This window comes from Myodes glareolus, chromosome 1 (assembly GCF_982192425.1).
Source record: "Myodes glareolus chromosome 1, mMyoGla1.1, whole genome shotgun sequence".
Lineage (NCBI taxonomy): Eukaryota > Metazoa > Chordata > Mammalia > Rodentia > Cricetidae > Myodes > Myodes glareolus.
The window spans coordinates 137,528,973-137,546,512 of record NC_142026.1 but is presented as its reverse complement, the minus strand read 5'-3'; the positions used below and the strand labels follow the sequence as shown (position 1 = coordinate 137,546,512).

The 17,540-nt window shown below is 41.6% G+C and overlaps 1 protein-coding gene across 7 annotated transcripts in view; it reads right to left on the bottom strand.

Moving 5' to 3' along the window:
* The window catches only part of Qki (QKI, KH domain containing RNA binding), a 113,160-nt gene extending 99,555 nt beyond the window's left edge, over positions 1-13,605 (bottom strand). For 2 of the 7 annotated variants that reach the window (XM_085687439.2, XM_085687444.2), the window contains exon 1: positions 13,094-13,605. In XM_085687439.2, coding sequence (XP_085543565.1) covers positions 13,094-13,235 — 142 coding nt within the window. In that variant the 5' untranslated portion in view covers positions 13,236-13,605. The remainder of the gene's footprint in view (positions 1-13,093) is intronic. The other 5 variants (XM_085687442.2, XM_085687448.2, XR_015001126.2 and 2 more) reach the window with 4 other exon arrangements.
* Positions 13,606-17,540: the final 3,935 nt, after the last annotated feature.

The following is a 17,540-nucleotide window of genomic DNA, read 5'->3' as shown; positions in this document are numbered from 1 at the left end:
TCAAGGGGGAAACAACTAAGCTGTGAAAAGAAAACACATTCAACAGCTCTTGTGTTATCTCTTAATTAAAGCATAAACTCCAGGTATTTAAAGTTAAATTCACAGTGAACTATTTATTCTATTTATACTCATAATGTTGTTCCTGGGTTTAGTGCACATCCCACAACTCTTCTCTACTTAAATCCTCTAAGTCCTCTGAGAACACCAAGCCCACCACTTTTCAAAACCACTGGAGAACCTCCCAGACTAAAAGTGCAATCTTTCTAGCACCAGGCTTTAGTTTGTTTTAGTTACCTTAACTACTCAGTAACTGTGGAACAATTCTGAAGTTCTCATACATCCCTCATAATATCCCACACATACTTTTAATACAATAAAGTTTCAGTATGTTAAACACTAAAAATTAGTATGTCAAATAGGGTTCTCTGCAATTCAAAACACTACTACATCACAATAATCATTTTCTACTTAATGCACCAAAACCACATTAAATGCGTTGCACACTATAAATTTGGTATTCACTGGCCCAATCACAATATTTAGTAACTAAAGGTTTTCTGAGACTTAGTAAAAGACTTTCGAAATCATTTACATTATATATAGAAGTATCATAAAAGCAAAGTGGTATGTCAAAAAAAAAAATCAACCACTACACCACAGAACACAAACAAAAAACCCACCAGCTTCAGTAACTAATACACTTTGACAGTATCAAATGCCAATAACAACAACAAAAAAAAAAATGGAGCTAAAAGATACACAGGGGAAAATGTGCATTGTGTTTGTTTGTTTTGTTTTAAAGAAACAACACACAGGGATACTATTTCAGTAGGAACTCAATTTTATCACATCCATTATTAAGGCCTAGAAAAAAATTCACCAAAAGTCAGTACCTATTAATTATACGTGGTTTTTCTCTTTTTAACAAATATTTAAAATTTTTCTTAAGAGAAGGAATATTTGTTTAGAATAAAACAAATCTGTCTAGTTTTTTCCAACAACTGCTAATTAGTAAGAGGAAAGAATTCAAGTTCCTCAGAAGTTTACAGAAATATTCAAAATATGCATATCAAACTTACCATTCTTTGTCTTTGTTACTGAGACAAGTCTCTCTACTTAGTCCTTGGGCTGTCCTGGAACTCACCAGGTTGACCAGGCTGGCCTTGAATTCAGAGATCCTCCCAGCCTATGCCCCCACTCCCCACCCAGAACTGTGCCACAACACACTGCATGGCAAACTGAGCATTCTCATCTACTCTTCTCCCTTTTGAAGAGAAATGCAGCACTACTCCTACCAAAACTGAAAACTTCTGTATTCAATTCTCTATATTATAAGAATCACAGAAAAAAGAAATCAACATCTAAAATGCAAGTTGGTATAGTTAGTTATACCAAGGTTCCTGTCAGGTTCTTCCTCCCTAGGTCTCCACATAAAAACAAAGTAACAAAAGACACATTCTCGCCTTATACTGGGAGTTTAATTTCTAGTGACTGAGAAACAATGGTATTTTATAGCTGGAAAAAATATAATAAACTATAAAAAAACAATTTCAATGTATCAACTTAAAAAGGCACATATTTTTCAATCAGTAACAAGCAGCATTTTTCAATAACTGTAAGACATTTTAAAACAAAATATATAATATTTACTTAAGGAAAAAAGAGACAAGAAATCATATAATGCTATAAACTCTGACAATAAAGTGAGATAAGATGACGGGTTAACTGCTGATAACTTTTTACAGCTGTAATAAACTATGATCCTGAAAAGAACTTTCTCTTCATATGAAACTTAAAAGTGAATTATGACTCATTTTTTTCTGATATTACTAAACAACAATCACTTGATCTAAGATCCAGAACTGTATGGATTTATGCCCAAACGCTGTGCTTAGTATGTAGCTTAGTTCTCCCACTCCAACAACCTTTCAATGATATAAAAACAAAACACTGCAGAGAAAAAATGTGTAATCTATCTGCTAGTTACATTAAATAGCCAACATACAGTTTCTTAAAGATACACCTTAGGCACACTCCACAATGGAAGCACAAGCAATTTCAACTCATCCTGAGCAACTCTTCCCTTACAAAGTAAAGAATAAAAGGTTCTTTTCTGACAGATCACTTCCCAACACATTTTAGTCACTAAATGCTCTTGTGTGTACTGACATCCCCATCTGCTGGAACATAAGTTCCTTACTGTTAAGGATTCTTAACGAAAAAAGGTTGCAGTAGAGATTCTACAGCTAGAGAAATACAGCTTCAAAGCTTCATTTCTACCAAGGAGTTTTGTCTGCCTCATACAACTTTAAAAGTGTAAATAATTTTCACTGGCAATAAAACTCTTTTCCTGATATTTTTCTATTCTGTTCCTATTCTTCGTGATTAAGTTACAAAGCAGTGGTTTAAAGAGAAAACTTTCTTCTTTTAAAATATGGTATGGATCATACCTCCATCTCTCTCTCTCTCTCTCTCTCTCTCTCTTTCTCTCTCTCTCGTGCACACACACGTGCACGCACAAGTGAAAAGGTGCACACACACACTTTTCATTTAAAAGATATTTGTTGTCCTAATCTCTGATGGGTTTGAGTTAAAAGCTACTAAAAATGATACAATAAAAGATCTTACTTGCACAGTAAATGTAGGCATCAAAAGGTCAACAGCAAGATTTAGTAAAAATCTAAAAAATACACATAAAATAAGGCAAAACAAACCAGAAATATGAATCACTAGTTATACATAAAGTTTGCAATGTATAAAATAAACAAGAAAATTTAAATTTACTTAGCAGTTTGCTGACTTCTGATTTTGAGAGTATCTACTTTACACAGTAAAAAGAATCAAGTAAGCACTTATGCCACAATCAAGAATTTTATTTGGGGGCGGGAGAGATGGCTCAGTGGTTAAGAGCACTGACTGCTCTACCTCCCGTATAGTGGCTTAAAACTGTAATTCTAGTTCTAGGGGGTCCAATACCCTCTTCTGGCCTCTGTGGGCATCAGGCACACATGTTGTAAACAGATATACATGAAGATGAGATACCCAAACACATAAAATAAAATTTAAAAAAATATTACTCTGGTGTGGGCAAAAAAAAAAAAAGCTAAAACTGCCATGAAACAATCAAAAAAATGCAAACACAAACTGAATAAAATATTACCTAGCTGTATTCACAAAAAATAGCCTAAAAATTTTCTAACACCAACAATAACAAATACTGTTAGCGTTTAAAATGCAAGTCTGTAACAACATTCAGAACTGCAAAGAATATTAGCGAAAAGGCTAATTTTATATATGAAGCAGAAAACATATGCAGGGTAGTTGAAGAATACATTGTCCAAAAAAGCAAGAAACATTCCATAAGATAAAAGAGCCAATCTGATTATCCCTAACCACAACTTGTATGTATAATCCTGAGTATAAAAGTCACCATCTGAGCAGCAAGCAAATCTATATAACTAAATAATAAATCTACATAGCTTTCCTTAGAATGAGGAAAGCATCATGGTGGAAGTTCTAATAAAATGAATTCAGGGATATTAGCAACCTGTAAGGCCACAGCATGAATGGTTCATAAATCATACCTATAGCTGAGTAACAATATGATCAAAACAGAAATAAACCTTAGTTTTTAACTAGGCCTACCATATGACCCAGCAGTGCCTCTCCTGGGTGTTCACCAAAGGACTTCAAGCAGCACAAATCAGGGACATCTGCACACTGGTGTCACATGCAGCACTATGGACAAATCCTAAATTATGAAGCCAACCGAGGCATCCCACAACAGAGGGATGGATAAAGAAAATGTGTTTTATATGCATGATTAAATCTTTGCAGCTCTAAAGAAGACTGACATACCATTTTGGGGAAACCGGATGATGCAACTGTGTATCAGAAATGCAATGTGTGTTTTCTCTCAAAAAAAAAAAAATTAAGAAAGAAAGAAAAACAAAACATTTTGTTTTACTGGCGGATCACCCAGACTCTTATACCTCTTATACTGCGCTCTAATCATGATTCAGAAAACAATCTAGCTGGGTGGTAGGGCACACCATTAATGCCAACACTACCTGGGAGGCAGAGGCAGGCGGATCTCTGAGCTCAAGTCCAGAGTGGTCTACAGGGTGAGTACCATTGAAACATTGTCTCAAAAACAAAACAAAAACCATCAGAGTTTCACTAATAGTGAAACTGACTACTGTTTCTACTCATGTGATACAACTTAAAGAACACAGCAACACCTCTGATATATTCCAAAGATGTTATACTTCAACCTAATTTATCCTTTAAGTCTAACTTCCTAAACCAAGTGCCATGGCATTCTCCATTTCAGAGCCTCAGGCAGGAGGATCATCACAAATTTGAGGAACTACTAAAATTCGGCACTACACGAGTTCAAAGCTAGTCTGATATACAAAGCAAAGACCCTATCTTAAACACATAAAACAAATACCAAACTATAAATAAATATTTAATTACTAAACATACTGAAGATACAAAGCATAAAGGAACATAGAAGGTAAAGTGAAGCAATTTAACAAGATTCAACGATTTGGTTTGGCACACTGCAGGTATAAAGAACATCCTAGATGCAATTACAAAAATCCAAATATTGATTGTTTACACATTAATCTATTTTGTTACTGTGGTGTCACTACTAGAAAATATTAACTTTGAAAAATACAAAATTTAAGAATGTAATACCAATGTATTTCTACTGCATTTTATTCAATACTGAAAATATAGTTCAGTAGAACTGATGTCAGCTATAGTAAGATTCTCAGAAAATCTTCACTATGCTTGGTAACACATATTTAATATATGGCATCACTTTCACAAACATCTCACCAAGCCAAGCCAATTAATTCCAAAGAGTCAACAAAAGCAAGAGTTTCTTCATTCTTTTCAACTTTCACTTAGAGATAAAAAATAGTTCAATTCTCTCTTCAGTAACCAAAACTGGGTTGAGATCTACATATGCACGTGTGTGTGCTCGCGTGCACTCACTCTCTCATTCTGTTCTGCCAGAATAAAACACAAAGCATTGGTCTAAAGAGAAAACTACCTTTGTAGTTTGCAGGAAGGGGCTTATGTACTGTGCGGCTCTAGGTTTCCCAGCATCGTGCAGAAAAGGATTGGAATCAGTAAACCATACACAAATGTTTAACTTCTCAACTTGCAGCCAAGTTTCTACATATGTTCATAATGCCGTGTGTTTTTCTTATCTTACACACAAGTTCACTATGATACAACCCAAAAGTCCAACAGTTCAGCACACCCCTAAAGATCTCTGAAATAGTCAGGCAGTGTTGGCGCAGGCCTTTAATCCCAGCACTCAGGAAGCAGAGACAGGCAGATCTCTCTGAGTTTGAGACCAGCATGGTCTACAGAGTTAGTTCCAAAGCTACAGGGAAACCCTGTCTCGGGAGAGGGTAAAAAAAACTCTGAAATAAAATTTAATCATGCCGACAGAAATGTCTTGTATAAGCAGTCTTCCACATATTATATCCTATCTCAGAATATATGTTTAGAAAGGGAGTTCCATTTATAAGAATAAGACAAATGACACAGCATTTGCTGAGTGTCTAACATGCATGAGGCTCTAGATTCAATTCTTAGCATATAACAGAATCTAAGTAATAAAATTACTGTAACACCACTGACAAAGAACTGAGTCTTCTACTTCGTTTTTCTAAATATAATTAAAAATGAACAGTTACTTATCCTCCATATATTGGTATGGGAATAAGATGTAGAATACAGCACACCTACTTCCCAGCTCACAATCATCTCCCTTTAGGAAAGTGTGGGTCATGACCCCTTTGAGGTCAAACGACTCTTTCGCAGGGGTCAGATATCATGCATATCAAATTTTACACTATGATCCATAACAGTAGCAAAATTATATTTATGAAGTAGTAACGAAATAATCTTATGGCTGGGGACCACCACAGCATGAGAAACTGTATCAAAGAGTCACAGCATTAGGAAGGTTGAGATCTGCTGTTCTAGAGTGTCATTCTCAAGTTATCTCCCTGATTTAAAACAAACAAACAAACAAACAAACCTTATGCAGATCAAAAATTGAAGCACACTTATGTTCCTGGCTTTAAATTCTTAATATTAAAACTCTATATTAAATCTTTTAATCAGAAATACTGTTTCCTTTAAGTAGTTACTAAAAATAACTAATAAAAATGCAACAGTAGTAAATAATTAGTAGAAAACAGAATTCATTTGTAGAACATTATTTTAAGAACTGAGACTCTATCCTTTGGTTACATAAAAATTCAAGTACATTTAAATTATCTAAGCACATCGTTAGTTTCTAACTTTTAGAATCTCAATTGTCAAAAAAAAAAAGGTATTATTTTCAGCTATTTAGGAAGACTACGTATTCTAGTTCCAAAATTGACAGTAATTTGTTAAAGTCCAATATGGGACAGAACTGGCAAAAATTACTTCCGTTTTCTTTCTGTTCACAACTGGAAGCACTAACACTTTTTCAATGCATGGAAATATGCTGCAACTTTCTTCTCAGAACACTTACAAGAATGGCACATCATAAAACAAATCAGCTTACAGAATGAAGAACCCTGAGCTTGCTACAGCTACAGCTTGGCTTATGGCAAGGACAAGTCCCCACCCTCTCCAGGCTGCTGTTATCTACATCCTTCTGATCTCAGGCCCTAGCAGTTCTGAAGTAGTATGATCACTTGATACAACACTAATTTTCTCTCCACTAAAACACATCTCAGAAATGCCTTTCTTGCTATTATTCCTATACTCCCTTCCACACTATTTATGAGACAGTTTTAAAACTGGGGAAACAGTATAACCTTATAAAACATTTCAATTCTAAACCTCCAGCTTTTTTCCATTTTTACTTATTTTATGTGTGGGCATTTTGCCTGCACATCTGACTGTGCACTGTGTATCTTGAGTGTCTGGTACTCAGAGAGGCTAGAAGAGGGCATCAGATCCCCCTGGACCTACAGATGGTTGTGAGTCATTGTATAAGTGGCGAGAACTGAACCCAGGTTCTCTGGGAAGAATTTTCAGTTCTCAACTGCTGAATCATCTCTCTAGTCCCCAAAATTTCTTATTTTCTTAAGTATATTCTTAAGACTGTAATTATTTTTGCTTAATTTTGCCCTATGTATCTTAAATCATAAAATTAGCTCAAAAATAACTTACTACTGACCAAGGTGATCATGCCCGACTCTATAATGACTTGCTTCGTACTAAGGCAGAACAAAGACTCCCTTTTCGATCCTGACCCAACGAATTAGTCACTACCTCCAAAACCTGTTTCCTGCCTTACATCAAAGGTCACCAGCACTCACCTGCTGTCTTCCTGTAAGATATACAGATTTACACACTCTCAAGCACGCCTTTTCTTTATATCATGACTGCAATATAGAACCAATTGGAGGAGTTAATTGCCTTTTCGTGTGTTTGTGGCACTTTACTCCCTTTGAAGAGGATCCAAAACAACCTGAACTTGACAATTCTGTTTATAAAAATGGCAGTAATGATGCAAGGCCTATATATTGACTTTAGGAGTAACTGTCTTTTAAAAAAGTTACCTATGTAATTCCAAAAATGTCAAAACTTTCAAAAATTAAGCACTGATTCGAGATTTTTCTATTTGTGAATTATTTATTTATGCTTTGGGATAAGGAACGGCTAGAAACTTACCCTACTTAAGCAAATGAATTTTATACTTTTAATTCCTGCTCTCATTGACAGTAATAAAGTAAAATCAACATTTTACTTTATTCAAAATAACACAAATAGTGATAATACAAGGAGGGGTGGATGAGATTTTTAAGAGGGGGGAAAAAAGCATGAGCTATCACTATTACAAAATTGCTTTATGTGTTTAAAGTATTAAATTTTACTTATGTATTTTGTTTAAAAGTATTTTAAAAGAAACTAGAAATCAAAAGGAGTAAGTTGTGATATGCTTTTAAATTCAAACATTAGAATGTCTGTTTCCAAGTTCTCACTGGACACAAGAGGTGAATCACTTTTAACAAGGCACACAAAATCAAATCAGATCTAAGTTCCAACGGTGTAGCACCAGAGAGAAAATGGTGTGTTTATGGACCCTTTTCCTAATGCAGCCACAATAACCTAACAAACTATACTGATTTATAAGTTTAGTGCTTATATTTTGCTTTTATACTTAGTGAAAATAATGCTGTAAGCAATCTTACTTAGACAGCAAATAAGTACCATGAGTCCCCTAAAGCTTCAAAGTCAATTTTTATAAAGGTATATAATTTCCTAAAAGAGCTCATTGCAAGGGAAAAAAATTCCTGCACTGAAAATTCCTATTCTTGTCTTAAAGTCAAATAAAGAAGAGGAAAGAAAATGGTCAAGTCAGCCATGTAAGAAACTGTCACAGAGCTCTAATCATGACCTCCTAACATGGGTCCATTTCCCTATCATCCCTCCCTCAACCTTAAAATAGATTCTTAGCTATTCCCAACAGATGACATACTAAGAGCAGAAAGTTGCTCAGTGCATTATCTTTTGATAACGACAAACAAAACCCAATAATGTCACAGCACATTCCATTTCAGACAGAGGGAAATTTTGCTTACAACTGCACCAAACAAACATTCACTACACTGAATTCCTCAAATAAAAGTGCAGTTCCACTATGTTTATAAAAAGCTGTCCATAGAATCAAATGGTCTAATTAATCCCTTAATACAAAAAACAAAAAGAAAAATAAAAACCTATCTAAATAGACTAGCTGGAAAAGGGGACTTCTTAGTGCCCCCCCCCATTTTATTAAGGTCTCAGTAACAGTTATTATACTTGTCTTATTCTGTCACAGGGCTTTATTTCCCTTTGGGATACTAGAAACCACTTGATCTGATAGGACACTAGTGAAACTCTGACTCCAGGACAGTGGCAGGGCCACAATTAACAAGGACACATAATGTTCAGAAACCACCTAAAAGGTCAAATGCAGATCTGGGACACAGCTCTCAAGGTCCCTAACATGGCACACATTCACTCTCAATCAAATTGAAAATTTATACCTTGATATCCTCATATTCATTTCAAAAAAGCATTGATACAATCATACAGTGGGAAACGTGGATACCAAAGTTTACAGTTTCTAGTACAAACTCAACTGTGTGTACCTTTAATAGTACAACCTTAATTATGAACCATGTAAACCAGATACAGCTTAAAGCCCCAGCCACCCTTCTGCTCTGAAGCAGCCAAGGTTCCTGAGAACAGTGTGAAAGCATAGGAAGCATAGGAAGCAACCAAGTCGGAGACGCGGATGGTCCGTCCTTCCCACTGTATCCACAAGAGCTCTCACCTCTCTTGAGGAGCATACAGGAGAGAACTGGTGACCAACACCAGCTTACTACAACTCTTAGTGGATTACAAAGCAGTGCCTTAGCTCCCAAACAACAGGTTAATTACCCCACCTTAAGTAAAGTATGTCATAAATAACACCTACAGTCAACATGATGTGTTTTTTAGAAAAAAACTAAAAATTTAACGAACTATATAACCTAATTCCTCTCAATATCTACAGCATGTAAAGTTTTAAGCCATAGCATTTATGAACAAGCAAGTTTCTCCAAAAAAAAGGAAACTAAAATTCGAAAAAAGGTGTAACATGTGCAACAATGGCCACATCTTCAAAGAAAAACATGAATATGGAAAGTAACTAGCAAAGTCAATTTTAATTAAAAATATTCTCACATTTTAAAAGAGTGGGAAATTTGATTATAAAAAGGGATTACCTGAAAATTGAAAACATTTCCAAACCAAAATGAAAACTAATGCAAAATCTAACATACTTGTTCACAGTTCCTAATAAATTCCATAGACTCAAACTGCCCTTTTCCCTCAAACCATACTTCTCATTCTCATAGAAGCAGCTTCTCTCTCATCCCTAAGTCTGCCTAATGAATTAAAACTATAAAATGTGATGCTTAAGTATCACATTTTCGTCTCCTCTACTGGTATTTTTCTATTATTCAATGTTGCCCATTTTCAACACTAAATTATAAAATGTTTATTTTAAAAACATGTTTTGGATTCAACTACTTTAAGATTTTCATTTCCATGACAAAGAAAAATCTTTATTAAAAATAATTTGTAATTGTTCTTTTCTAGGGATAGTATGGGGGGGAGTTAGTTAAAATCTGAAAAGAAAGCAGTTTAAGACCCACGTTTTATTTGTAATCCTGGGCTAATCTTTAAGGGAAGGATTCTTTACGTCTTAGAAGTATTAACTCAAGTTATATCTTTTATTTCAGAGCGTACTCGGCCTAAAATATATTTTCAAATTTAAAAAATATCTCTGCTGAACGAAGATACTAAGGAAGACTGACAAAACTCACCAAGCGGCATCAAGAGCCAACAAGGCAAGGGCTGACTACCTGGCTAATTATGGACCACAGGCTACTTTATGCTGGCAACAATCAGAGCACTCTTTTTGTATCATTCAAGTTTTAACAAGCAGAAAACAACAGAACCCTTCATTCCTCACTAGAAGACTGAAAATTCTCAAACAGGAACTATATCAAAAGCTCACTGTTTGAAAAGTGTTTTACAAATAAAATCGCTAGACAGTCTCATTCAAAATTCCTAATTATCAGAGAGCAGACTATCTTAATGTCATTCAACAGTGTAATCCTTAAAGTGAAACTTAGTTTTCTCTAAATTTAAAAGTAATTTTTCTGTCAAGCATTACAGACAAAAGAGAGTGTAATCCCTAACCACAAACAGAAGTCATGATTAATTTGTTTTGGACAATGAGGAGGCCACAAGGGGGGGAAAGCACAAGTTGCCAATTTTCACAATTAAGTCATCTAACAAGAAAATTATTTATGATGGTGCACTTAAGAAACCAGTATTTTCATGTCAAATTAAATTTATAATAAGGCTGAGAAGTACAGGAAATGCTTATAACACATTAAGGACTAGCCCCTTTCCTGCAACGTTTGTTCTGGTCTAATGAAAACAATCACACTTCCTACTCGTTCTGCTGTCTACTGTAAACACTACCTACAGCACTGTAGCTCTCTTTACTCTGGCCTGATGCAGAGACTGAGTACAGACAGAATGAGTTGAGAGACGAAGAAAATATGAAAAGGGGAAGGAAAGCATTACTTTGAATACTGTAATGTTACACTAGCTTTCTTCTACAGTTGAAACTCAAAGGGTTACTATTTCTCACCAGAGAGAAAGAAACAAGCCTAAGCAGAAATGACATAATTGAAATTCCTCCAGCTGGAAGACTTACGGCAACCTCAAACTAAGGCAGTTATTTCTGAGTAGTCTGAAAGACGACATAAGCAGTCTTTTACAACTAACGGAAGAAACTCCTACTACTAGTTTTCTGTATAGTATACCCAAAGTTTTTATAATCTCCACTATGTCACTTGAGTATACAGAGCATTTTAAGAATGTATTTTAATTCATTTTAAATGCTGTCTAGTTGTGTAAGAGATTCCCCATAGACTGTACTTTAAAAAACTCTTTCAAGATAAATGGGACACTAATATCACGAAAATAACCAATCCCGTGTATTAGGTGTTTTCTCTGTAGTCGTATTTATGGATAAAGACAAGTGAAGTCACCTAAAATTTAAGTTTCCACTGAACTCAATATAGGTCAGATTAATAAGCATGCTACAAAATTTTTTTCCAAACATGCCCAAGGTTAAAAAAAAATAACTGGCGCCCCTTAGCGCTCACATTGGGAAATGCTCAATTTAAGAGTTTCAGCCTTTTTTTTTTTTTTTTTTTTTTGTGACATTCCAGAAAGTTTTCTGCCTCCACAATCTTTCAAATGCCAGCACAAATAGGAAACGCTAAACCCCTTAAAGGGGCAGTTCAAGTTTTCTCCGGGGCATCCGAACAGACACGCGGACCCAACAGTGGAAAATGCCCCTTTCGATGCGTTACTGTCCCACGTTTACACGAATCCCCGAGTGTTTTTTCTGGTAAGTCTTGCCTAAGGCTCCCGCCCAACAGAAGCTGTGAGGACGAATCTTCAACCATCTTTTAGGTCTCAGATGTTCATACTCTTTTGTTCTTCCCTGACACACCAGTTCCTTAAGCGTGATTTCTCCAGCTGCATTTGAAAATTTTCGAGATTCTTCTCAAGACCCTAAAATCCATTGTTATCTGCACAACAGCAGTTTCCAGCTTTCTCTAGACAGTCCTCCCTCCCGGAGGGTTTAAAAAAACAAAGGAACTCCCCGCTCCTCGATTTTCCAAATGGACTTGTTGGTCCCATTCCCCCGCACCCCGCCCCGAGAGTCCACGGAAACTTCCAGGGCTACTGGAGACCAACACTCCAGGTCGCTGCAGTGAGAAGTTCTTAAAGGAATTCCGGGGCAGACCAGCATTCATCTTCTAGTCATTCTTGGCTCCCCACAGCGCTCCCAGCTCGGCATCAGCAAACTTTTGCTCTATTTTATTCTCGTCCTTCCAAACTTCCAGCTCCCCGCCCTACAAACGCAGGCAGCGGATACGCCGGGAGCTAAACCCTCCGCCCCAGTTCTTCCGAACTCGGATTCCGTTCAGGTCTGTCATCGCGGTATTTCGTACTCCTCTCCCCCCCCCCCCACCAGCACCATCAAAAAAAAAAAAAAAAGTGAAGTTAAACTCCCAAACAGTTCTCGCTTCCCTAAACAAAGAACAAAAAGTGCCCCGCTCTGTCATTTTGTCCTCGCCTTCGGCCACATAAGCACTACTTTTCAGTTATTTCTCAGTCCACTCCTGTACCGCGGCGGGCCACACAACTCCCCCGAAACGAGCCCACTCGGCCGGGGGCTCCGCGGGCGAGGCGCGGCGGAGCTCGGGAACTCGCGTGGCCAGGGCCGGATCGGCCGGGATGGCGGGGCGCCTATCCGCCGCGCCGTCGGGAGCCGGCCGCAGCTCCGCCGCCCCGCGCGCTCCCGGGTCCGCCCTCGGGCCTGGCCGGGCCCCGGGCCGCCGCGAGCCGCCCGCGTTGCCTTTGTGCGCCCTCCCGCCCGCCTGACCTTCCCGCCGCCCCGCCATCCCGGGCCGCCGTGTCCGCCCGGGGTCGGGAGCCTCACCTTCGTCCAGCAGCCGCTCGAGGTGGTTGAAGATCCCGCAGAAGTTGGGTAGGCTGCTCATGAGCTTCTTGTCGTTCATCAGCTGCATCAAGTAATCTGGGGTGGGCTTCGGCTTCTCCTTCGTTTCCATTTCCCCGACCATATTCCAGGCTCCGCAGCTCACTCCGCCCGCCGCCGCCGCCGCCGCCGGAGAAGAGGAGGGAGGGGCGGGGGCGAGCTCCGGCCGCCGGCCGCTCGGGACGCGGCGTCCCGCTCCGCGCCGGCTCCCGCTCCGGCTCCCGCGCCGAGCCCCGGGGCGGCCGGCTCCGCGCGCCCGCCCGCCCCCCGCAGGCACTTTCGCCCGGCCCGACGCGCCGCGGCCGCCGCCGCTTCCCTCGGCCGCCCGGCGCGGCTCCCTCGCGAGGCCGGCGGCGGAGGCGGGTCTCGGGCCGAGCGCGGCGCGGGGGGCCGCTGCGCCGCGAGGAGCCGAAGGGGCCGCTCGTCGGCCGGTCGCGCCGCCTGCGCCGAGGCTCGCGAGTCTGCGGTGCTGTCCGCCGCGGCGCTCCGCGCTGCCGCCGCCGCCGCTGCTGCCGCCGCCGCCGCGCTCCGACTGCGCTCCTCCTCTTCCTCCGCGGCTCTCCTCCTCCTCACTCACTTGGCGGCGGAGTTCGCCTCAGTTCAGGCGGCGCTGCCGGCGGCGGCGGGGGGAGGGGCGCGGGCAGGGCCGGGGGCGGGCGGCGGGCGGGGCCGCGCAGGGCGGCCGTTACGGGGCTGGGCGCGCTCCCGCCCGCCGCCGCCGCCCCTGCCCCTGGCCGCTCGGGTGGGATGGACGGAAGGATGGACGGACGGACGGACGAGGACCGGCCCGCTGCGGAGGGGATGCGCGCTGGCGGCGGCGGCCTGCGCGGGGCCGGGGTCTCGGCTCAGGGGGGCACGGGCGGCGGCGCTGGCTCGTCGGCGCGCTGTCGCTGAGGCGGCGGGCGCGGTCGGGCGCGTCGGCTGAGAGGAATTCCGGCGGGACTCTGCTGCGCTCGCCGCCCCGGCCTCGCCGCTGCGCGCGTTACTATACTTTGGGGATTTTTCCTTTTTGTCTTTTTTTAAACCTCTCCGTCCACCTTTCTCGCCACCCCTCAAAAAAAAAGCTTTTTTTTTTTTTTTTAACGTCCTGTTGCTTCACTAGGGGACTCTCGGGTGGGCGTCACGTGGCTCTACACGTAGCCGTGAGGCTGAAAGCGCGTGCGCGCGTCGAGGGCTGTGGCCCCGCCCCTTCCGAGGGTCGCTCCGCCCTGTCGGGCGGAGAGCGCGCCGTTGGGGGAGGGGCGGGCCCGGAGCGCGCCTGCGTGGGGGGTGGGGGGGCGGTTCTGGCCTCCGGACCGAGAAGCGGGGCGGAACCGTTCTGGCGCGGTGCCCACCTTGCGGGCCTAGGGGTGGTGTGGAGGGGAGGACCCGGCCGTCGGACCAGGCTCGGTGGAGTCCGAATCCCGCTCGTGATGCTGGCGTGGGCGCCCGCGCCGCAGTCTCGCCCGCCGCGGGACTCCAGGGAGGTTTTTCCCGGGAGCCAGACCCTCCACGCGTGACGGGCCTCGCGTCGCCGGGTGCTGCGAGGCTGCCCCGGACCGTGTTGGAGATGGGACACGCGTGCGCACCCACGGGCGGGCTGTGTTCCTCGCGGTCCCGTTATCCTCGGGGCAGAGCAGAGCGGGGACGCAGCCTCCTCAGCCGCCCGCAGAAGAGGGGAGCCGATGTGAGGAGCACACGTGCGGGGGTTGGGGGAGAAGTAGTCAACATCTATTTCTGCGACCTGGGGGGCTGGAGGGGGGAACCAGTGCGCCAGAAAAAGGCTTTCTATGCAGTATGACGGAGTTCTGCCGTTGATATTTGTTTGAGGAACGATTTTGTGAATTGCAGCAATGAGGTCCTGTGATTTATAGAAGCTGTCAGTCATTAAATCTGCATCATCCATGTTTTGTTGCAAGTTCTTTATAACGTGCTCCATTAAAATGTAGACAAGATTATCAAATTAACCGTTTTCAGAGTTGTCCCTGACTGTGATTTTCTGTGAATCATGTCACTATATTTTAAATGTGAACGTAAGTAGGGAGGTGGTGGTTGTTTTTTTAGCTTTGCTTTACACAAATTCTAAAGAGCATTGCTGAGATTGTGTGATACCAAATATATTTAAAGCAATCTTAAATAGTCTTTCATGGCCAGTAGCTTCTGACAATTTCATTTAAAGACCATGGTTTGAGTTTGGTTTTTGTTTTTAATTAAATTACTTTGATAGAGCAAATGAAGTTGCCTTGATAGATAAAGTTAAAAACACATAAATCAATTATTTTGAATTTTTCTATTTTTAATTGAATTTTCCAACAATAGCTACAATAGTTCTTAGTGCTATAGACTATTCACTTTATTTCTTTAAACAACTTATGTAAAGGCATGAAATGGCAATTTGATCAAAAAGCAACTTCTACTTTTTCTAAATATGTTTCTTCAAGAACCTAGAAAATTGAGAAGTTTGTAACTTACATATTACTTAAAAATATTTTGTTGCTGAATATTCTCTACTGTACAAGATGAAGTCCCCTTTCCAAGTTGGTTTGTTTAGCTTCCTGGGCCCTGCGCTAACTGCTGTAGTTCAGTCAATCAGAGCGGTCCTATGTCTTAGGTAATGCTGGCATCCCATTTTTACAGAAGAGGAAATCCCGAAGAGGAAGAGGTAAACTAAATATTTACACAGCACTACAGCCAATGAGTCTGTCTGCTGTGCAGGCCAACCAGAATGCTGTTCCCCCTTTTTACGGACCTGGTCCAGTCCGTTGAACCCATGACAGGGTGCCATCATTTTTGACCCATGGGTTCAACCAGTTTTATAATGTAGTTGAAACAAAACAACTGTGGGGCGTCTCCATTCCCTGTGGAGTAACCCCTGATGGGCCCCTGGTTGGAAACAGAGTAGAGACTTCAAGTGCATGTGGCTCTGTCCCCCATGACCTGCTCCCCTACCTGCTGCTGGCCAGCCTCACTGCATGGACTCTAGTCTCCCCAGAATCCACCTTGACCTGCAGCTGCTTGGCGTCTCTAGGGCTCTGAGCTAGGTGTCCCACTGGAAAGCTTTCCCACGCCAGCTCTCCTGCCACCACTACTACTTGTTACATTTTCAGTTCTTTCTCACATGCCCCATCAGATCTGTGGGTCAGTTTGTTTTCCATCAAAGACTTAATTCTTAGAATTCCTGACCCCCACAACAGCCTTTATATCTGTAGGTATCCATGCCGAGCACTTCCAGAGAGGAGTGTCAGTGCTCCTTGCATGCTTGAGGTCCAAATTCTCACCTAGCTTCTTTCAGTGCTCACCCAACATGTCCGGAGGCATGAGCAGCCATATCTGAGAGATGACGTGATTGGCTGCCTCGAAGCACTTTATTGACTGTACAAGAAGCGTACATGCTGTCTTTGGAGCCACTGACCTTCCCCAGCTGTCCATCCATAGGACCCTCCATTTTCTGTCTTCTGTACATTGTGTGCTCATTATAATATTCACCACTCAAAATGAGGAATGCTGTGTAGACCGCAGAGCTTGCTGGGATGTGTACCTTTCAAGCTTATGATTTTAACAATTGCTATTGTTAAAATCCTTTCATTGTGTTATTACAAGTATCTTACTACAGTGCCAAAATGAGCAGGATACATATACACAGGTATGTGAAGACCCTTGTAATGGCTTATTTCAGTGAAAAAGCATGTCATCTACTCTGTTGACACTAAAATTGGCTCTTCATCCTAACAATGTGATTAGCCAGGAGTGGAAATGCACTTTCTGTTCTCTTCATTGACTTGTAGGCCCATATTTCTATATGGCATGGCAGCCAAGCCATCAAGTCATAGGCCACACCTGAGATGGGTCACATATCCTGCCAGGCAGGCTGTCCCTAACCTAGCAAAACCTAGCAAAAGGTCAGGATGTTTTGCTCCTTCCTTTGTAATATGGAGGATGCCTTGTGGAGATGCTGATTCAAGCCTACATGACAGCTAGCATACAGAGCAGACAGGTAGTTGTGGACATGACAAAAGGTCATTCACCTGGTTACCTAGGAGACAGAATGCTAATGTATTTCACCCTCAGTTAAGTTTTGGTATAAAGACTGGAGAATAAATGAGAGGAATTCTTCAGGATGTGAACTCAGGACTTCATGAGGGACCACTGAGAACCTCCCGATAAAGCCATGTGAGTTGTGTCTTTATTCCCACGCCTTCATGCCGGTCCAGAGAGATAGTTTATGTTGGGGTCTAGAGAAATAATTTAGAGTCCGGGCTATCACCAGACCCCGACACTGGCTCTACCAGCTTACTGCATTTTTTGACTTTAAAATAAAAATTTAGAGTATCCAAGCACATCTGTCTTTTATCACCCTGACGTTTTTACAAGAACTAAAACTTATTTTATACTTCACATTTAATGTTTGATG